The sequence below is a fragment of the Cololabis saira genome, chromosome 8, assembly GCF_033807715.1.
Source record: "Cololabis saira isolate AMF1-May2022 chromosome 8, fColSai1.1, whole genome shotgun sequence".
Taxonomy (NCBI): Eukaryota; Metazoa; Chordata; class Actinopteri; order Beloniformes; family Belonidae; genus Cololabis; species Cololabis saira.
The window spans coordinates 48661380-48684619 of record NC_084594.1 but is presented as its reverse complement, the minus strand read 5'-3'; the positions used below and the strand labels follow the sequence as shown (position 1 = coordinate 48684619).

The 23240-nt window shown below is 43.1% G+C and overlaps 1 protein-coding gene across 5 annotated transcripts in view; it reads left to right on the top strand.

Moving 5' to 3' along the window:
* The window catches only part of iqsec1b (IQ motif and Sec7 domain ArfGEF 1b), a 106391-nt gene that overhangs the window by 57215 nt on the left and 25936 nt on the right, over positions 1 to 23240 (top strand). For all 5 annotated transcript variants that reach the window (XR_009783002.1, XM_061728186.1, XM_061728188.1 and 2 more), the window contains one exon: positions 22237 to 22359. Coding sequence is in view for 4 of the 5 variants with exons in the window: in XM_061728186.1 (XP_061584170.1) it covers positions 22237 to 22359 (123 nt within the window). In the remaining variant the exon portion in view is untranslated. The remainder of the gene's footprint in view (positions 1 to 22236; positions 22360 to 23240) is intronic.

Below are 23240 nucleotides of genomic sequence, written 5' to 3'. Positions count from 1 at the left end.
AGGGCTGAGGAAGGCGTTGAGAATGAGGGAGGTGTGGTTATCAGCAAGTGTGTGTGTAAGCGGTAAGTCCTGAACTTCGCTCAGAGCTGCTGCTCAGCCAATGTCCTTGATGTTATCAGACGGCTCGGTACAGTTCTGGAAATAGGTCCACAGATGTTCGTGGGAGAGGGGAGAGTTAGTGGGGGCAGAGTCCTTTGTTTACATTCCACCAGGGACATTGTGACTGGAGCGATCTGCCAAGTCGCTCTGTCAAGGCCAGATTATAGAATCAACAATTATATTGCAAACAGACAGACTCAGTCATTTTCCATCTGCCTTTAGTCTCTGGTTCATCAATGGCGACTCCAAACAGACGAATTTGTGATCAATTCCCGCAAAGCCGAGCTTCCAACTTCTCCAAGGTCTTATCAGTCTTGCCAATGAGCTCAAAGACCGCCGCCAGCCTGCGATTCTGTTCAAGAATCGCATCCAGCTTGCACCCCCAGCGTTAAAGTCTGAGTGTTGATAGCCGTGCTTATCCCTTCAGCCACGTCAGGCAGCTCTGAAAGGGCCAAAACAGCTGTCGATGACTTACGCGTTTGTCGATAAACCAGGAATCCCCCCCCCGATCAAGAGAAATCCTGCTATCATAAATCCACGCCAACAGGATCGCCAAACACAACGGTTTCCAATATTTGTAGGAATCCATTGTGTATCCAGCAAAAAATGTCCCATCGGGGCAAGAGGGCTCCCTTACCCCCTGAATTCTTGTCGCAAAAATTTGGTCAATTCTGCTGAGAGACCAGTTAATTAATTCCATGATTGTAGAATTTCGGAGGAGTGAAAAGGAGAGATTCTGAAGACGAGACAGGACAAAAGCAGTAGCAGGGCAGATAGATAAGGGAGAGGAGCAGAAAAGCGTCCGCCTTCGCCGAGAGCCGGAAGATTTTCTGATGCTGCTCTCAGCCTGGCTAGTCATGTGGGCGTTCTCTATATCAACAAGTGGAACGGATTGGGTGACTAAGCGCTGACGAAGGCTCTCCATCTTACACAGTGAAGTCAGGGGAAACCAAATGATTTGTTATCATATTTAAGTGAATAATAGGCACGTTATATTATTATTTTTTTTTCCAAATCTGTTTATTGGGATTTTCACCATAGACTGACATACAGACATCAAAACAGTCTGAAAAACATGTAACATTGATCTGTCAATAAAACCCACCCACCCAGTCCCACCCACCCACCCACCTCAGGTCCGAGCCAGACTGAAACAAACAACATACTCACACACGCACACACATTCACACACATACAGAGAGAAAAAAAAAAAAAAGGGGGGGGGGGGCAGAACTTAGTCCTCCGCATCCAAGGCTAGGTCAGGGGAGTTAACTAATTCCAGAAAGGGTTGCCATGTGTCTTGAAATCTCTTGGTGGAGCCATTGAGTGAAAACCTAAGCTTTCCAAGTTTCAGGTTGCAAAGGACTTCTTTAACCCAGCGGTTATACGATGGAGGTCGGGTGAGCTTCCAATCAAGCAGAATCAGCCGGCGAGCCAGCAAGGTCGAAAAAATCAGGGCCCGTTTTGCTCCAACAGAGAGGTTGATGTCAGGAGGGGATCCAAAAATAACCGATACTGGGTCAGGTGGAATAGTCAGGCCATAGCAGGGCTGTACAGTGCGACAGTTTTCATCGCATTTGCGAATAAAAATCATCCGGTGCGAAGAGAAATATGTATCCACTCGCATTTGTGCGAGTGAGTTGGGCTGGGGTCATGTTAAAAAAAGTGTGAAAATCAATATGAATGTCTCTTGACCTACATCAGCCTTTCTCAACCGGGGTGTCGTCAAAAAAATTACCTTTCTGACATTTCATATATAAATACCGTATTTTCGCAACCATACAGCCGGGGCGCCGTGTGGAACGGCTATTAATACTATTAATACATCCATGATCCGACCGCGCGTGGCGACTGCGCCTCGACACGCGGACCAAAATCTTACTCCGCTCAGAAGAAAGTAGTACCTTTTTACAGTCCCGATTACGGGACTCTAGCGGGGTTTTGAGCTCTGAACTTTTAAGTCTGGTGTAGAGTTAAACCTTACCTTATTAAATTAAACCTTTTTCGGGTCGTGAGTAGGATAAACAGAGGACAACTTCTGCTGAGTTTGAGAGTACTTTACTGTCCGCTCAACAGCGTAGGATTTTAGAACATCAACACAGCAGCTAGTGCTGTATCACTCCGCCCAATCTAAAACAGACTAATCACTACAGATAAACTGACTAGTGTCATTATAGTCCCTGATTTACATCAGAATATAAAGAATATATTTATAAAATAATGAACCCTGAATTACCAAAATAACCTTAACAAAAATAAATCTCCTCTTACACTTATAAGGTGAGCATAAATCAATCTTTTTTATGATGTAAAATTGTATGTATTTATTTACTATTAATTATTTATTTAATTTTACTTGTTAAATTTCTGGAAAATAAAAAAGTCAAATCATACATGAGAGAAACTATTCAGTTTGTGGCAAAATATTTTTATTGTATGAAACTGAAGATGCATAATGCAAACCTGACATTTACTGTACTTTTAGTTCAGTTTGTGGAAAATGGTTGGCCTGGCTTTCTCTTTAAAACTTAAACGGTTATAAAGCATTACAAACTGTAACAATAGGGCAAACGCACAGTATTGTTTTGTATTTTGTGTCTTTCAAATAAAAGACCATTTTTTCCAGTCATATGTTCCTCATGCAAGGTTTTTAAGAAGTACTGCTATAATATTGCATCGTTATCGTGACCTCAGTATCGTGTATCGTATCGTGAGATTAGTGTATCGTTACCCCCCTACTAACTGTCCACCTGGGTGTGCTAGTAAATTTTTATTTGTGCTACTAAAATTTTTAACTTGCTAGCACCAGTGCTACCATTCAAAAAAGTAAGCGTACAGCCCTGCATAGGCTCTACCTATGGTATCAAAAATACTTTGCCAAAAAGGAGTCAGTTTAGGGCACGACCAGAACGTGTGTGAATGGCTAGCAGGGGAATGGTTACATCTATTGCAGGCATCGCTAACCGTGGGATAGATCTTAGCAAGTTTTGCATTTGTGTAGTGGATCCTGTGCAGAATTTTACATTGAATCAGGCCGTGACGAGCACAGATGGAGGAGGTATGGGTCAGGTCTACAGCTGCGGTCCACTGTTGATCCGTCAGCACCATAGACAAGTCATTCTCCCACGCAGTCCTGGTCAAATTAAGAGGTGTTAAAGTTGTCGGCCCAAGGGAGTTATACAACGTTGAAATACACTTCTTTCGTTTGGGGTCCACGGCTAGGAGTATGTCCGTCAGGGTTTCAGGCGGGCGATTGGGGAAATGGGGAAAATTCTTTTTAACGAAGTCTCTACTTTGGAAAAAGCGAAAAAGGTGGGAGTTCGGCAAGTGAAATTTTGATGAGAGTTGCGCATAGGATGAAAAAATATCATCTGTGTACAGGTCTCTAATACTGATTATACCCTTACTGTGCCAGGTTTTAAACGCCGGGTCTACGTTTGAGGGTGTAAAGGCGTGATTTTTAAAAAGTGGGGAGAGGACAGAAGGAGCCTGCAGGCCGAGTGCATATTTTCAGCGAGGCCGATACAATTGGGTTTGCTCTCAGACGAGTTACCGGGAGAGGGAGTTGGGAACATAAAACAGAGCGTAAAGAAAGGTGCGAGGCTGCCCTTTCTAATTGTGTCCAGGCAGGTAGGGAATCCAGGTCCTCGTTCATCCAATATAGGATTTTCTGTGTATTGGCAGCCCAATAGTATCGCCTAAGGTTAGGGAGCGCGAGACCTCCTTCCCTCTTGGGAGACTGCAGGGTTATCTTTCGGATTCGAGCCGGCTTGCTCCCCCATAAAAATTTGGATATTATCCTGTCTACCTTGATGATTTAGCAATGTATATAGGGACATCTTGGAAAAGATAGAGAAATTTGGGCATGACAACCATCTTAATCAAATTTATCCGACCCACAAGTGACAATGGTAAATTGGAGCAGTGGTCAAAGTCTCTTTCAGTCTTCTCAACCAAAGGTAAAAAATTAGCGCGGAACATATCAGATATAGACTTCGTGATAAAGATGCCAAGATAGCGGAAACCATCGTCAGCCCATTTAAACGGGGTCAAAGAGCGTGTAGTCTGCTTAGCCGACAAATTAATAGGGAATATCTCGCCTTTCTGGTAGTTCAGTTTGTAGCCGGAGTGCGCTCCAAACCGATTCAAGATGTTAAGGACCACGGGTAAGGATCTACCTGCATTAGCGATGTACAGGAGCAAATCGTCCGCGTACAGCGAGACTTTGTGTGTTGTATCCGAGCGGATGATACCCTCAAAGCCTTTCTCAGAGCGCAGCCAAATCGCCAAGGGCTCTATCGCAATAGCGAATAAAAGTGGTGACAAGGGGCAACCCTGTCTCGTGCCTCTTTTGAGAGAGAAGGGTGGCGACAGCGTGTCGTTCGTTTGTACCGAGGCCATGGTAGAAGAATATAAGAGCTTAACCCAGAGAATTAAATCCTTGTTAAGGCCAAATTTATCCATCACTTCATAAAGGTACGTCCACTCTACCCTATCGAAAGCTTTTTCAGCGTCGAGGGATACTACTATCTCAGGGGTCACAGAGCTCTGTGAGTGAATAATGTTGAGCAGTCGCCTGGTGTTGTGGGAGGTCTGTCGATCCGGCATAAAGCCTGTTTGGTCCAGTGAGATCACTGAGGGCAGTACCCGCTGGAGACGGAGGGCGAGTATTTTTGAGAGGATTTTAAGGTCCACATTTAGAAGTGAAATTGGTCGAGTTTGACTTCCGGTTGGAGCCTGAAGCGGATGGCCGCATAAAAAATCCCTCTTAGACGGTCAGAGTTTATTCCCCAATTTAAATATAATTACTCTCTCAAATTTGCTCAATCGACGATGGAAGGGGAAAAGCAGAGGAAAGGCAGGAGTAAACAGTTTGGGAAAGTGGAGAGGAGCGATGAATTGGCAGAAGGGGCCATAGCTGAGCAACACGTGCCGGGTAATGGCGGCCGCGGGCAACAAGCCGAGCCAGCAGCGGGGAATATGGAGGCTAACGTCGCCACCATCCTCGCAGACATAAAGACCATGGCCATGGAAATGAAGACCGAGCTGGGCAACTTCCGAGACAGCTTCAGAGATGATTTGAAAAGGGAGCTAGCCAACATAAGGGAGGAAATTCAACACAAGCTGGGCGAAGTAACATCTAGTCTTAAGGCTACAACCGAGAGAGTGGACCAGGCGGAGGAGCGGATAGCCGACATGGAGGAGTGGACCGCGGACTTCCAGGAGGCGCTGAGCCAGTCTCTACAAGCCCAGGATATTTTGCAGACGAAGCTAACAGACCTGGAAGCACGCTCAAGGCGTAATAACATGCTCATTTATGGCATCTCAGAGGGAGCCGAGGAAAACAACATCCAGACAATATTATCAAAAAGGAGCTGGAGCCCCTCGCCGGAGTTGAACTCGGGATACAGCGGTGCCACAGAGCGCTTGGCCCCAAACCCCCAAAAGAGGCGCAGCCCAGGTCTGTGGTCGTATACTTCCAGGAGTTTAAAACCAAAGAACTTGTGCTGCACTCTGCATGGAAGAAGAGGGAGGTCTACTATGGCGACAAGAGGATTTATTTTGACCATGATTACCCAACGGAGACGCTGGCAAAAAGAAAGGCGTACGCGCAGATTAGGAGGCTTCTGCGAGAAAAGGGAATACGTTTCCAGACACCGCCGCCCGCAAAGCTACGAGTTTTCTTTGACAGCGGGCCGGTTACCTACGGGAGCGCAGCGGAGGCGGCGGAAGATTTGAGGAAGAGGGGGCTCCCGCTTACCTGCGAGAAGCCTGCGGAGTCGGGGCTCCCGGAGAAAGCGCGGAGGATCACCTGGCAGCGCCCGGGGAAAACAGCTGACCGACGCACCCGCCAGGCATGGATTAAGGAGAAGCTGCGCGGTTTTCAGCGGTCATAATGGCCTCGGCGGCAACGGGAACGGGAGGTAACATATTGTTCGTTGATCTAACATTGTAAGAGCAGAGAGTTGGCTAAGGCAACCTGGTTAATAACGTTGGTGACGCCGGAGGATGAAGAGGAGAAAAGCGTTCATAGTGGGCGGGACTGTCACCTGCTTTTTGTAGCTGACTCCTCCTCCCCGCTAAGACTGAGCTCTTACTTTAAATCTTGATTTTATTTTGACACTGCCACTGGAGGATGGAGAGGGGGAAAGCGCTCACGGTGTGCGGGAGTAAAAACTTTGCCACCTGTTTTTTTTTTTTTTTCTCCCTCTCCCCCTCGCTTGCTCTCCTTTTCTTTTTTTTTTTTTTTTTAATATACTGAATGCGCTACTGGCAGCTCCTAATTGTATATGGGACTATACTTTGGACTTATTAATGTGTTGCTTTACTCTTGACCTATAGAGTTAATATAGATCACCGTCATATATGGGAAAGAGATCAGATCTTGACACAAAGTGCACAAATACACCCTTGGATTGGGGATATTATAGGTTGCACTGAAGGGGGGCTCTGGTGCTTAGCTAGACCACTCCCCCCACCTTTAAGAAGTGCTTTTTTACTTCAAAATGGAGGTCTACTTAAGTTTGTTGATTTTTTGTTTTTTTCTATTTTGCTGTGTTTTGAGTTTGTTCTATGGTTCGAGAACAGTTCAAGTCTGGTCACCAATGTCATGTCATTCACCTAACTGTGGGATTAAATGCAATGTCAGGAATATAGGGTAATTACCCTTAATGTAAATGGTTTACACAATCCGATTAAGAGGAGTAAGGTAATCGCAAAGATGAAAAGGGAGAAACCGCATGTTGTATTCTGGCAGGAGACTCACCTCGACCGTACTGAACACGAAAAGTTAAAAAAATATGGGTTTAAAAATACATTTTACTCTAGTTACAAGAAAGGGAAAAAAAGAGGGGTAGTTATTATGATTCCTAATAGAGTGAATTTTCAATTGGTTTCTGAATTTTGTGATAAAGAGGGCCGTTATGTCTTTGTTAGGGGTTTCCTTGAACAAAAAGAAGTCACATTAGTTAATGTGTATATACCACCTGGCCAAGATCATTCCTGTATTAAAGAAATCTTTAATTTGATAGCTTCTGAAGCCTCTGGAGTTTTAATATGTGGTGGAGACTGGAATATCCAGTTACAATGTAAACTAGACTCCTCTAACACATCGAAGAGGCCTGCTCCCAATGCTAGAGTGACTAAAAATCTGTTGATGGAGCTCGGGATGATCGATGTTTGGAGGGAGCTCCACCCAACAGAAAAACAGTTCACATTTTATTCAGCAAGTCACAGAGTGCACTCAAGAATTGACTATTTTTTTACCTACAACTCAGACAGACACCGACTCAAAGACTGTACGATAGGGGTTCGAGATATCTCTGACCACTCACCTGTTTATCTAACTCTGCACTTAGACAATAAGAAGAAAAACACACTTTGGCGACTCAATACAAGTATTTAGTTTAGTTTAGTTTATTTAGCACATAACATAAAAAAAGAACATTACACAAATAAGTTCAGTTAAAAGAAACTGTGCAGGGAGGAGCAAGCAAGCCAGTAGGCTTATGAGGAGCCCCCACCTAATAACATTTAACAAAATCCTTATGAGGATATAAAATCATACAAATAAAAATAAATCATAAAAATTGCATGTAGAACATGAATGAAAATAAAATAATACAAAAAAATAAAATAAAAAAATAAAATAAAAAAAGATAAAAAAAATTACTGTACACATGATCATGAAAATATGAGTATTAAGCTGAACAAATGGCAACACAGAATATGAAGTGCAAAAGAACATTAAGAGCTTTCTTGACTACATTTTTGAATTAAATGCTCTCTTGAGCGACTTTTGAACATGGATAGGGACATACAATGTTTTGCAATATGATACCAACTATTCCAGACTTTGACTCCTCTAAATCTAAACAAAAATTGGCTTCTTGATTCCAGACATTTAGGCGGATGTAGGGCTAGGGCCTGCCGAGTTGAGTAGGAATGAATTTGAGAGTTAGTGGCAAAGTATGAACTAAAGTGCTCAGGAACATTTCCTTCTGAGGAAAATATTTTGTAAAGAAAAATGCATATTTGGTAACTGTTGATGTCATAAATAGTAAGAATCTTTAGATTTTTAAATAAGGGAGCAGCAGTAGCATCCCAGACAGATCGAGATGCAAGTCTTACAAAACGGTTCTGGAGAATTAAGATTTTATGGAGAGTAGTTGTAAATGTACTCCCCCAAACTATATTGCAATATGAAAGGTGAGGATAGATTAAACTGTAATAAAGAGTAAGTAGACACTGCTTAGAGACAAAGTGTCTAACTTTCCTTATTATACCAATAGATTTGTTTATTTTCTTACTCACACAATAAACCTGTTCTCTCCAACACAAACGCTCATCAATAATTATTCCTAAAAATCTTGTAGATGATACTTGGGGCATCTCTGTAGACTCAATTGTAATTTTAGATAAATCCTTGTATGATTTTTTGCCACTAAAGATAATAAAATTAGATTTTTTTATATTCAGAGATAACTTGTTAATTTTAAACCATGTGACAAAGGCATCTAAGCCAGCATTCACATTACTTATTAAAGAATTAAAGTTTGAATTTGAGAGAACCAGCGTTGTGTCATCTGCAAACATAATTGGGGAAAGAACGTTTGAGATGTTACACAAATCATTAATATAGATGAGGAATAATAGTGGACCAAGGATGGATCCTTGAGGAACTCCACAATGAAGTTGTAATCTGTTGGAATGGCAGCCATTTACAGAGACAAACTGTGTTCTGTTTGAAACATAGTTTGACAACCATTGATGAGTATCTTTATGGAAGCCATATTTGTGTAGCTTGGCCAATAAGATACCATAATTTATGGTATCGAAGGCTTTTGAAAAGTCTAAGAAGACACTACAAGCAAACTCACCTTTTTCTAGTGCTGATATAATCTTGTCAACCAGGTGAATTAGAGCCATAGAAGTGGAATGATTTTTTCGGAAGCCGTACTGATGTTTAAAAAGAATTACATTGGAATTTAAATGAAAAATAATCCTTTTGTAAACAATTTTTTCTAAAATCTTTGAAAAGCATGGCAAAATAGAAATTGGCCTATAGTTGTTGAAACAGCAAGGATTGTCTGCTTTAAACAAAGGAATAACTTTTGCGATTTTTAAGTCATATGGAACAACTCCTGTCTTTAGAGACAGGGAAAAAATATAGTGAAGAGGTTGCAAAATTGATTGCTTCACCTGTTTGACAAGAGATGCTGAAATATTGTCATGGCCTGCTGCAGAAGACTTCAGCTGGTCAATTATGTCACTTATTTCCTGGGTGTCAGGAAGTTCAAAGCTGGAAATAACAGGAAAAGTCCCTTTTATGGAATCCAGCTGGTTTCCATCACAGGGAGGGATATTATTCGCTAATTTCTGACCAATGTTTACAAAGAAATCATTGAACTTTTCGGCAATATCGAATGGGTTGTTTAGAGATGCTTCACCATTTTGAAAAACAGAAGGCAATTGATTGGTAGCCTTCTCTCTTTGTAACAATTTATTCATGACTTTCCAGGTGGATTTAATATCGTTTGAACACCTTCTAAATTCATCACTAAAATACTTTTGTTTTGCGGATCTAATTGCATAATTGTATGTATTTCTGCTGGATTTATATGCACTGGGGTTAAGAGGGGTGGGATTGTTGACATATCTTTTATATAGTTTGGTCTTTTTCTTCAGCATTTTTAGCAAATCAGGTGAAAACCATGGTTTATTAAAATCTGAATGGCGTTTCTTTGTAAGATTTGTGACAGGAAAACATTCCTCAAAACAAGAGCTAAATACATCCAGGAATTTTTTATATGCTAATTCAACATCATTCTCCTCAAATAGGTTATCCCAGGATATGGTTTCAAGCCTGTTTTTAAACTTTGAAATATTTTTCTCATTCATTATTCTTTTAGATATTTTTTCATTAGTGTTTCCAGCTTTGTTTTGATTTTGGAAAACTGAAAAATAGCGAGATGATCTGACAGGTCAAGGTACAATACGCCAGATTTCATACAATCAGTCAGAGAGTTTGAGAGGATGTTGTCAATAAGAGTTGCTGATGTCTCTTTAACTCGTGTTGCTTTATGAATAAGAGGAAAAAAATAATTAGAATGAAGAACATTAAGGTAGTCCTCAACAAGGTTATCTGACTTATGTTTCAGGAGATTTAAGTTAAAGTCACCTAGAATAAAACAATATTTGTTCTCACTGTTAACACGGTCAAGTAAACAAAACAAACCTTCATTAAAGTCTTTGATGACAGAATCTGGGGGGCGGTATATAGCTCCAACAATAATACTCTTTCCACTAGTGACAGGAAGCTCAACAAAAACAGACTCAACATCAGACATGTCTGTTTCCAGAAAAAGATCATCTCTCATTTTGAAATCAAAGTCAGAATGAATAAACAGAGAAACTCCACCTCTAATTCTATTCTCTCTTACATAATGGACTGAATTATAATTGGGAAGTTTAAATGTTTCTTTAGAGTCTTCTGACAGCCATGTTTCCGTTAGGGCTATATCTTCTCTTTTTTTTTTCTCTTTTTTTTTATTTATATAGCGTCTAATACAACAGAGTTGTCTCTAGACGCTTTACAGAGACCCATACCCAGAACATGACCCCCGAGCAGTTATTACATAAACAATGGCAGGTAAAAACTCCCCTAGTGGGAGAAAAACCTTAAGCCAAACAGTGGCAAGGAAAAACTCCCCTTTAGGAGGGAAGAAACCTTGAGCAGGACCAGGCTCATAAGGGGGGACCCTCCTGCCGAGGGCCAGACTGGTGGGTCAGGGACGGCAACAGCACAGCAGGCAGGTGGAAGCAGCAACGGGATGACCAGGGGTGGGGACCGCAGGCCAGCACGCAGCTCCCGAAGCTCCGGCCCAATCAGCAAGTCCCAGGTTGGGGTGCAGGGTCAGGGAAAGACTTGTGCTCCGTAATGCAAGCTACAAGCCACCCACGACCACCTGCAGGACAAAAGAGAGAAAAGGGAGGAGAAGGGGGGGCCAGCAACGGGATGACCAGGGGTGGGGACCGCAGGCCAGCACGCAGCTCCCGAAGCTCCGGCCCAATCAGCAAGTCCCAGGTTGGGGTGCAGGGTCGGGGAAAGACTTGTGCTCCGTAATGCAAGCTACAAGCCACCCACGACCACCTGCAGGACAAAAGAGAGAAAAGGGAGGAGAAGGGGGGGCCAGCAACGGGATGACCAGGGGTGGGGACCGCAGGCCAGCATGCAGCTCCCGAAGCTCCGGCCCAATCAGCAAGTCCCAGTTTGGGGTGCAGGGTCAGGGAAAGACTTGTGCTCCGTAATGCAAGCTACAAGCCACCCACGACCACCTGCAGGTTCCGGTGTCCGGCAAAGGATGCTGCAACATGGACAAAAGAGAGAAAAGGGAGGAGAAGGGGGGGGGGGGGCCAGCACATATATAAAATAGCTATAGCTGAAAAGTCATGCTCAAGTAAAGATAAATAATGAATAAAGTTGTCATAGTTGCATGATAGACTTCTTATATTAAGATGAAAAGAAGAAAACATGTTTGCTTGCATAGAAGAACATAACTCATTGAATTGAGATTCGACGTAATAATTACAAAGGTTAGAAATGTTAAATGTGGAAAAGAAATTTTGATCTGGGTCAACATCACCATTGTAGGCATCAAAAGTAGGACCATCAAAGGGCTTGAAGGTCTGGCCTTCTAAAGCAGTGTAGTAGTCAGCTAAATTGAAGTCTATAGGTTCAGGGTCTAGGATTAAATCAGCATTATCCATTGTTTTGAGATCAGAAGCAGTGAGGCTTTAAACTTGTTTACAAAAAAAAAACAAACACATGAATCAAAATCAACATGATGTTGAGCTTGCACTTCCACCTTTCGGCTTTATGATCAGCTTGTCAAACCTTAGGGTGGCGATGTCCCCTCTCTGCCGGGCAGCCTTTAGCTCTGGGAGGAGATCTCTCCTCTTCTTCTGGACAGCGTCTGAAAAGTCCTCGTTTATATAGATGTTTGTGCCTTTAAGCTTGTTTGCACATGATTTAATGGTCTGCTTGTCTTTGAACCTCAAAAGTTTGACAATGATTGGTCTGGGCCTTTTACCCTCTTTGAACATACCTACTCTGTGGGCACGCTCAATTTCAATATGTTTAGCATCCAGCTCCATGTTCCTCTGAAGCACAGCTCTGACCTTCCTTTCTGACTCTTCCCAGTTTTCACTCTTTTCATCTGGAATTCCATCCACCACAATATTGTTTCTCCTGCTTTGGTTCTCAATGTAATCCAGTTTCTCCATACAGTCCAGTGAAGGAATCTTTGCCAGGTCCCCCTCCCCTTTTTTGATGGAAATGTCAAGTTGTTTAATTTCTGCTACTGCTACTTTATGCTCCTTGGACATCTCATCCACTCTTGCTTGGGTAAACTCCAGACTGGATTTCACCGCCTGCAGATCTCTGATGACATCATCCAATCTTTTGTTTACACTCTGAATCATTATTTGCACACAACATTTGAAATTTTCCTGTTGTTGCTGTAACATTTCTTTGTAGAAGTCCTTCTGTTGCTCAAGTAGCTGGGTAACCACACTAATTGTTAAAGGTGCCTCTTCCTCTACTGGAAGGCCTTTAGCACCTTTTGGAGGCATGATTAAATTAGATTTTCTTACCACGATGTACCAGTCTCAGTGCAGCTTCTGGATGCCAGGGTATAGCACGGTGAACCAGTCAGTACAGCTCTTGATGAGCTGCTGGCCCGGTGGTGGTAGCCGCCACTGCTGCTGCTGCTGGCCCGGTGGTGGTAGCCGCCGCTGTTGCTACTGCTGCTGCTGCTGGTGCTGGCCCGGTGGTGGTAGCCGCGCTGTTGCTACTGCTGCTGCTGCTGGTGCTGGCCCGGTAGTGGTAGCCGCCGCTGCTGCTGCTGCTGCTGCTGCTGCTGCTGCTGCTGGCCCGGTGGTAGCCGCCGCTGCTGCTGCTGCTGCTGCTGCTGCTGCTGCTGCTGCTGCTGCTGGTGCTGGCCCGGTGGTGGTAGCCGCCCCTGTTGCTGCTGCTGCTGCTGCTGGTGCTGGCCCGGTGGTGGTAGCCGCCGCTGTTGCTGCTGCTGCTGCTGCTGCTGCTGCTGGTCCGGTATATTAAATGACAAGGCATGTAAGAACTATGTACAGAGGGAATTTAAAGACTATATGGATAACAACAATAATGGGGAAGTATCGCCAAGTGTCTTATGGGACGCTGCTAAATCGGTGATCAGAGGAAAGCTCATTGCTTACACATCACATAGGAAAAAAGAAAGGGATAAAAAGATGTCGGATTTACAAGAAAAGTTGAAAGTGCTGGAGAGGGAACACGTTGAAGGAAAGGATCCCCACATACACACAATCAAAAAGGAACTAAATGCACTCTATGAGCAGGAATTAGAGAAAAAAGCCAAATTTGTTAAGCAGAGATATTATGAGAATGGCCCTAGGGCCCTGAAACTTCTAGCATGGCGGCTAAGGAAGCAACAGGCAGAGAGTGCCATATTTGAAATTAGAGACCCTAAAACTAAAAAAGTGTGCCACAAATTAGAGGATATACAACAAATCTTTGAAGACTACTATAAAGAACTATATAGGGAACCGAACATGACTAGCCCTCAAGATATAACTACATTCTTGGAATCGTTAGATCTACCCTCCATAGGTGAAGAACAGAATAAAGCCCTAACAGCAGACATTACAAAGGAGGAAGTAGAACGGGCGATTTTTAGGCTGAAGGCCAATAAAGCGCCAGGTACGGATGGCTATCCGGCTGAGTGGTATAAGGCCTTTAAAGAACAAGTAGTTCCCATACTTTTGGATTGTTTTAACCACACACTTAGAGAAGGTGAACCTCCGAGAACATGGAGGGAAGCAATAATCTCAGTTATCCATAAAGAGGGGAAGGATAGACAGGAGTGTAGTGCATACAGACCCATTTCTGTACTGAACATTCATTATAAGCTGTACGCGTCGATATTAGCTAAAAGACTGGAGCATATAATACCTGAGCTGGTGGAGCCAGACCAAACAGGCTTTGTGCGCGACAGACAGACTCAAGACAATATTAGAAGGGTGCTGCATGTACTTGATCATGTGGTAAAGGGGAATAACACAGCTGTAGCACTCAGTCTAGATGCCGAAAAGGCGTTTGACTCGGGAGTATTTATACCTGACACTGAGAAGACTTGGATTTAAAGATGACTCGATTAGATGCTTTAAAACATTATATCTCTTACCGAATGCAAGAATCAAAATTAACGGTCACCTTTCGCGGGCCATTGAACTGGAACGAGGCTGCCGTCAATGTTGCCCTCTTAGCCCAGCACTTTTTGCCCTATTTATCGAGCCCTTAGCTCAGTCAATTAGGGACGACCAGGCAATAAAAGGAATAATGGTTAGAGGCTTGGAACAGAAGATTTGCCTATATGCGGACGACGTGTTGCTGTTTGTAACAGCGCCGGAGGTTAGCATCCCTAGACTGATGTCCTCACTAAAATACTTTGGAACCTACTCTGGATATAAATTAAATGTGAAAAAAACACAAATTTTAAGTTATAATTTTACCCCCCGGAAAGACATGCTAAATGAATTTGATTTCAAATGGAACTCATCAGAGATTAAGTACCTGGGGATTCGAATACCTAAAGATCTATCCAAAATATACGAAAGCAACTATGGTCCCATAAGTAAAAACATCAAGTCAGACATTGACAGGTGGTCTCAGCTACCCTTGGACATGCACAATAGGATAGAAACAATCAAAATGAATCTACTTCCCCGACTCCTATATCTCTTTCAATCCCTGCCAATTTTAGTTACACCAATGCAATTTAATGAATGGGACAAGTGGATTTCAAGATTTATATGGGCGGGTAGAAGGCCAAGGATTCAATTCAAAACATTGCAACTGTCTAAGGAGAAAGGGGGCAGATCGCTACCATGTTTAGCAGATTATTATAAGGCGGCACAATTGAGACCGCTAGCATGCTGCTGTAACCCAAAATATACAGCAAAATGGAAGGATTTAGAAACATCACAATTACAGATACCACTGCAATCCATACTGGGTAGTAAAATACTGTATGAACAGCATTCTGGTAACCTCAATCAATGGTCTAATGTTCCCCTTAGAATCTGGTTTAAGGAATGTAAATCCCCATTACTCCAAAGACAGTCTAAACAGTTGAGATGGGTTGCTTTCGACCCAGACTTTGAGCCAGCGAGGATTGATGGGAGGTTTAATCACTGGCACAGAATGGGTGTCACCTGCTATTGCTTAATATCATCAAAGGGGGAATTTGATAGCTTCCAGAAAATCTCTGATACGTATGGTTTAGAAAAAAATGATTTCTTCAGGTACCTTCAAACCAGGACTTATTTTAATGATGAGATAAAACCAACAGAAAAATGTGAGGCCAATTTAATTGACATGTTTATTGACATGTATAAAAACTGTCTCAAAACTGTACTCCCGTATTCAATCTACCAAAAATCACTCAACAGATAAGATTAGATTAAAATGGGAGAAAGAATCTGGAATTGTCATCACAGAAGAAGACTGGTTGAACATGTGCTCTGTGCAGTCTGGCTCTACCAGCTCCGGGCTCTGGCGAGATTTTTGCTGGCGGAGTCTGGTTAGGTATTTCATAACCCCTAAGTTAAAATGTAGGCAGACAGGGGAGACGGGCAGGGGTCTATGCTGGAGGAACTGTGGAGAACAGCTGGCAGATCATTTTCATATATTTTGGAACTGCCCTGCTATTCTGCCATATTGGCAAGAGATCATACAGGCACACAACATATTTTTGGTGATGTAATTGATTGCTCTTTCTCTGTTATTTTTTTGGGCAACATCGCACCCCATTTATTGGTGTGCGATAAGTACCTACTTAAAATATTGCTAGCAGCCAGCAAGAAAGCTATAACGCGAAGATGGTTACAGGCTTCTCCTCCGACAAAGACAGACTGGATAGATACTGTGTCTAACATTCAAAATATGGAAAGAATGACCTTCTCACTAAATCTACGGATGGAAAAATATCTGCAATACTGGGATAAATGGATTGTGTATATGACCACAAGAGATGTCCACTGACCCACTTCTGTATGGACTGACATGTATCCTCATGAGAATGTCAATGTATCAATGTATAGGTGACCGACTGTTGTATGTTATTCTGTATGTTTTTTTTTTTTTTTTTTGTATGATTTTTCTACAAAAATAAAGTATAAAAAAAGAAAAAGAATTGAAATTGGTCTATAGCTACTGCACAGTAAAGGGTCCTTTTCTTTTTTTAAAATTAAAGAGATGGTAGCTCTAGATAGGGTGTCCGGTAGCCGACCACATGAAAATGCCTCATTGTACACGTCTCTGAGTATCGGAGCCAGAAGGTCTGAGAAAGCTTTATAGTATTCTGAAGTAAAGCCGTCCGGGCCAGGTGACTTACTACTTCGCAATGATTTGATGGCTTCTTGGACCTCGACAGCAGTTACAAGTCCCCCCAAGTCTCCTGCAGCTCCATTATCAATTCGGGGGAAGATAATATTATCGAGCGTATCATTTGCGATTGGAGGGCTACCAGAAGTGTAAAGGTCAGTATAAAATTTTGCAAAATTTTCATTAATTTTAATTGGGTCAGTGAAGGTTTCTCCCGTGTCGGAGCTAATGGCCGAGATTAGTCTTGAGGATGCCTCGGCCCTGATCTGCTGGGGCCAGAAGTTTCCCTGCCTTATCTCCAGACTCAAAAAAACGTTGTCTAGATTTAAGTATTTGTATTTTTGCTTTATTGGTGGATATCAGGTCAAACTCTGTTTGCAGCTTGAGGCGTTCTTTGTAGAGATTAGGGTCTGGGTTGAGTGCATATTTGTTGTCCACATCTTTAATTTGTCGCACTAACTCTGTAATACGGAGTGTCTCAGTTTTTTTTAAGTGTGACACAAAGGAGATGAGCTGACCCCTGATATAGGCCTTCGAGGCCTCCCATAAAGTTCCTCTATTGGTTTCTGGCAAGTCGTTCAATTCAAAGAACAACGTAATTTGTGAGCGCAAAAATAGTCTATAGTGGTCCTCAGCTAACAGCGCAGAGTTAAACCTCCATTGTCTAAAGGGTTTAGTCAGCCCACGGAAAGTAAGGTCGAGGGAAGTAAGGGCATGGTCCGATATGACGATACTGTGGTAATCACAGGAGTTAACATTGGGGAGGAGTCTGTTGTCCAGGAGGAAAAAGTCTATGCGAGAATAAGAACGGTGTACGTGTGAGAAAAAAGAAAAAAGTTTAGTTGTAGGGAACTTATGCCGCCGTGGGTCCGAGAGCCCGAGTTGTTCAGTAAAAGTTTCTAAAGTCTTAGCCGACTTGGTCAGAGGAGATACCCTGCTAGAGATACCAGATACCCTGCTATCAAGTGATGGATCCTGGACAAAATTAAAATCTCCCCCCAATAGGATATGATAATTGTCAACGGTAGGGAAGGATGCGAAAAGTTTGGTTATAAATCAGGGGTATTCAATTGGCGGCCCGCGGGCCACATGCGGCCCGCCAGGAGCTTTCATGTGTGTTTGTTGAAAAAAAAAAAAAAATTTTTTTTTTTTTTTTTTTTTTTTTTAAATAATATTTTTATAACTGGCTACTTTGGACTAAAATGGTTGTGCTCAATGCTTAATATAATATTCAAATAAGGAAATCTTGGTGGAAAGTGGTGCTTTGTCATTATGGCGTGTTTTATTAAAAGTAGGTCAATATCAATTTCATTAAGTTTGCTCAATGCATGGTTTCAAAATGAACTTGCATTCAAAATAATATTTCTTTATTTGAATATTATATTTAACATTCACAATTACTAAATCTGGAGACAATTAATACATAATTCATATGTAAACTAGATATATTCAAATGTATAATACAAATGTATTATATATACATAAGTCTTCGTCTTTGAGTGCAAAATACATTTTGAAAACCCCCACATTTTCAAATTGTGCGGCCCTCTCCATACAATCCTTTTGCAGATGTGGCTCCCGGCCGAATCTAGTTGAATACCCCTGTTATAAATGAACTGTCATCCCAGTTAGGGCCGTAGACATTAGCCAGAATTACCGGGACCCCTTGTAGTTTGCCGGAGACGATAATAAAACGGCCTGCAGGGTCCGCCACAGTTTTATGAGGTTAAAATTGAATGTTTTTACGAATTAGAATCGCCGTGCCTCTGGCGAGTGAAATTTAGTGAGTTAAATTTCCAGTGAGCAGATTAAAAATAAATAAATAAATAAATAAAAAAAATAAATTAAAGCTGCAAGCAGCGATGAACGGGCCCTCGCACTCACGGCCGCCGCCCCCCATAAGCATATCAGAAATAACACCACCCACGACTTCCTATGTCAAACCATTCAAAAGTTATAGCAGAAAAAAGTGACAACCAATCACAAGAAGGGGCGGGGCTAATTCAGGCCAATGAAGGTCAAGGACTCCATACAGAGTCTGATGACACCACCCACGACTCTCCATGTCAAACCATTCAAAAGTTATAGCAGGAAATAGGGACAACCAATCAAAAGAAGGGGCGGGGCTAATTTTCACCAATTATGGTCAAGGACTCAATACCGAGTCCCATGACACCACCCATGACTCTTTATGTCAAACCATTCAAAAGTTATGGCAGAGAAAAGTTTTCCGGGGGGTGCTGTTGAGCCATTTTGCCACGCCCATTAATGCAAACCATGAAATATCAAATTTATCACCAGGCCTGGCTTGCATGCAAAATTTGGTGACTTTTGGAGAACTATCAAATATGGACCAATCAGATTAAGGGGGCACGCTTTTTGGCGTCTAGCATCGCCACGGTAACACTTTTGAAAGAGAAAAGTAATGCGCGTAGTCGCAAGATGGAGACGCACATTTTGAGGTATAAGTCACCTGGATGCACGTTACGGTTCGGGCCGTATTAATTGCCGAAGGAATGGCATTAATTGCGCCAAAATTACACAATTAATTCAAAATGGCCGACTTCCTGTTCAATTTCGGCCATGGCGCCAAGAGACTTTTCTTTAAGTTGCGACATGATACAGGTGTGTACCGATTTTCGTGCATGTACGTCAAACCGTATTGTGGGGCTTGAGGCACAAAGTTTTCCAGGTGGCGCTGTTGAGCCATTTTGCCACGCCCATTAATGCAAACCATTAAATATCAAATTTATCGCCAGGCCTGGCTTGCATGCCAAATTTGGTGCCTTTTGGGGAACTATCAAATATGGACCAATCAGATGAAAGGGGGGCGCGCTTTTTGGCGTCTAGCGTCGCCACGGTAACACTTTTGAAAGAGAAAAGTAATGCGCGTAGTCACAGGATTGAGACGCATATTTTGATGTATAACACACCTGGGTGCACGTTACGGTTCGGGCCGTATTAATTCTCGAAGGAATGGCATATATTGCTCCAAAATTACGTGATTAATTCAGAATGTTCAAAATGGCCGACTTCCTGTTCGGTTTCGGCCATAGCGCCAAGAGACTTTTCTTTAAGTTGCGACATGATACAGGTGTGTACCGATTTTCGTTCATGTACGTCAAACCGCATTATGGGGCTTGAGGCGCAAAGTTTTTTCTGTCTGAACGAATCAGATGAAGGGTGGGCGCGCTTTTTGGCGTCTAGCGTCGCCACGGTAACGCTTTTGAAAGAGAAAAGTAATGCGTGTTGTCGCAGGATGGAGACGCACATTTTGATGTATAACACACTTGGGGGCACGTTACGGTTCGGGCCGTATTAACTGCCGAAGGAATGGCATAAATTGCGCCAAAGTGACACGATTAATTCAAAATGGCCGACTTCCTGTTCGGTTTCAGCCATGTCGCCAAGAGACTTTTCTTTAAGTTGTGTACTGATACAGGTGTGTAGCGATTTTCGTGCATGTACGTCAAACCGTATTGTGGGGCTTGAGGCACAAAGTTTTCCGGGGGGCGCTGTTGAGCCATTTTGGCACGCCCATTAATGTAAACCATTAAATATCAAATTTTTCGCCAGGCCTGACTTGCATGCAAAATTTGGTGACTTTTTGGGCACGTTTAGGGGGGCAAAAAGGCCCTCCTTTCGTCAGAAGAAAGAAAGAAAGAAAGAAAGAAAGAAAGAAAAATTCCTACAGATACAATAGGGCCTTCGCACTGAAGGTGCTCGGGCCCTAATAAATAAATAAATTAACTACAAAAATAAGTAAATAAATGTACAAACACAAACACACACACCGACACACATGTATATACACACACATATGTACATACACACACACATATATGTACACACACACACACACACACACACACACACACACACACACACACACACACACACACACACACACACACATACAGAGAAAAATAGACAAATAGCTTAAAAAATAAATAAATAAATAATAAAAATTAAAAAATAAAAATAAATAAATAAATAAAACTGGCATAGTCACATTGGTAGAGATACTTTAAATTAGAAGAGGTAAACAAGACAATAAATAAGATATGAGTAGCTTATGGCCCAAAACGTTATTGAGTTTTAACCGACCCTGAGTACAAGAGGTAGTAATAACCCGTTAACCTAGCTCCGTGCAAGGCTAATTGGTAAAAATAACCGGGCTTGAGTCCGAACCCGACAAGTAACGTTACCATGGCAGAACAGAAAAACAGTGTAAGCACAGACGAAAGTAACCACTTTAAAGAAAACAGAGCCTGAAACTCTAACGAAAATGTAGCAGTCTTTCATCCGAAAAACAGGGGGTTATTCATCTCAGTTCAGCCGGGCCTTAGCCACGGCTTGCTGCTAACAACGGCGCAGCTGAAGTCGGCCCCTATTCAGCATCCATGAAAGCCCTGCACATACCCGGTGACAAAAGTCAGACTTCTGTAGCTCCGGAGTCCTGTCGGCGGCGGGATACGATAAAATCCCGGGCGTCCTCAGGGGATGTGAACGATTCTGCTTGATTGGATGTGTCTCCTCTTCCCCTCCGCGGTCGTAATGAACAGCTTAGCCGGGTAGTGGAGAGCCGGTTTGAGGCCGAGGTTGTAGAGCTCCTTCATCACGTCGCGGTACCCCGAGCGTTGCTCCAATATCTCAGGACAGTAATCCTCAAATATGTGGATCGGAGTGTCTTTATACTTCAGTTTGCCCCGTAGCTTTCGAGCCCCCCCGCACCACCAGCTCCTGGGTCTGGAATCTGTGGAAGCAAATCACGACGGCCCGAGGTTTCCCACCTGGGCCCGGCTTGGCTGCTAGTGAGCGGTGAGCCCGGTCCAGCTCCGGGGCTGATGTCAGGGTGTGTTCCCCAAAGATCTCGAACAAAAGCTGGGAGAAAAACGTTGTAGGCTGGGGACCCTCAATGTCCTCGGGAAGGCCTATTATCCTAATGTTATTCCGGCGGCTTCTGCCTTCCAAGTCGATGAGCTTAGCTTTTAGCTTGGTGTTCTCCTCGGCCACAGCGGTTAGCTTAGCCTCCACGGTCTGCATGTCCTGGCTGGTCGCGGTAGCAAATGTTTCCAGCGTTGTTGGTGTTCCAGCAAGGTGGTCTGGATATTATCCAGCTTCGATTCCAGTCTGGAGAAAGCTGTGTCGAACACCGTCTGGAGCGCTGACTTATGATCTGACAGCATGTCCGTTAGCGCTGCCATGACGGAGCTAGCCGTCGGGCCTTCCGTCTTTTGTTCCTCTTTCTTAGATCTGGTTACAGACATATTTCCAACACGAAAGGGTGCTGGCAGTTGTACTTAAGTGTTATGACTGGTTATATTGTCGTGGTAGAACTCTTAGGAGTGTTTAAAAGTAAGCAGGTCGGGAGCATGGGAAAAAGTGACTACTCCATCTTGTCCGTCACCGGAAGTCCCCAGGCACGTTATATTATTATTTATTCAAACTCATATTCCTTAGTCTTTGTATTGAATTTGTCTGCACTTTTTTGTAAAAAAAATAAATATGTATTTAAAAAAAACCCCACCAAATTATTCAGCCCCCCGAAAATAAGCCTAACGACGCCAATGCTCTCTACCAAGTGTCATGTATGTCTTTTCAAGCTGACAACTTAGATTTATTCAAAAAACTGTTCTGAAAGACTACTAATCTCTTGTCATTACTAATGTTTCTGCTCATGTTTTCTTTCCTAGTTGTGTGGTGGATGAAATGGATTTCTCAGCTATGGAATTGGATGAGGCACTCAGAAAATTCCAGGCACACATCAGAGTACAAGGGGAAGCACAGAAGGTTGAGCGATTGATTGAAGCATTCAGGTAATAAAAAAAAACATGAAAGCAGCGGACGCAATGTATGACATCCCTTTCCTTCCCGACCAAGCTGAGCCAGCTTAGCAGGAAACCATGTTGCCTAGCCTTTAAGCCTGGGATATACTTGCAGTTGGTGCTTGCATTCACATCCGTTCACATCCGTTCGCGTTCACCACCAACCCCAACGTTGCTGGCGTAGTACGCGGGGAGAGCGCGTAGTACCGGCAGTGACCGAACAGAGGTTCTTCAGTCATCGCTCGACTAACACGACTTTACTCCAGATATTTCGGTATTTAATCTCCTGACGACATGCGCGTCCACGCTCCACCTGGCTGCTGCAGCCCGACAGCTCGTCCCCGTCAGGTAGCGCTGGATGACAGCCAGCTCTCTGCTGCGGTCTCGGACTCGCCGTGTACGGTTTGGAGCTGAATCAGCGGGACAATCCCATATCACAAGTCGTCAAATCAAACGGAGGAAATGCTCAAATATTTCGGCTGTTTCTCATCATCAGTTGCTGTATCGGCCGGATGAACAACTCTCCAGTCTCTCGACGGCTCTGGTTGAACGGCCCGACAAACCATCTCTGATCGCGCTGTTTTCTTTACCAAGGTCACAAGAAAAGCAGAGCAGTGATCTCCTCTCCATCCTGTGTTGCTGTCTTGTTTATTTATCTTTATTCCACTGGCCGGTTTATTATACTACTACCAAATATTTTATTACTTTTGTAACTCTGGCTGTGCTTACTGCCCCAGTAAGCACAGCCCCTATTGTGAATCCCCTATTGTGAACACGAACGGGTGCGAACGGACATGAACGCAGGCTCAAACAGCTAGTATATCCGCATTTAAAGGGTTAAATGTAATATCTTTCAACCTGACATACTGTGG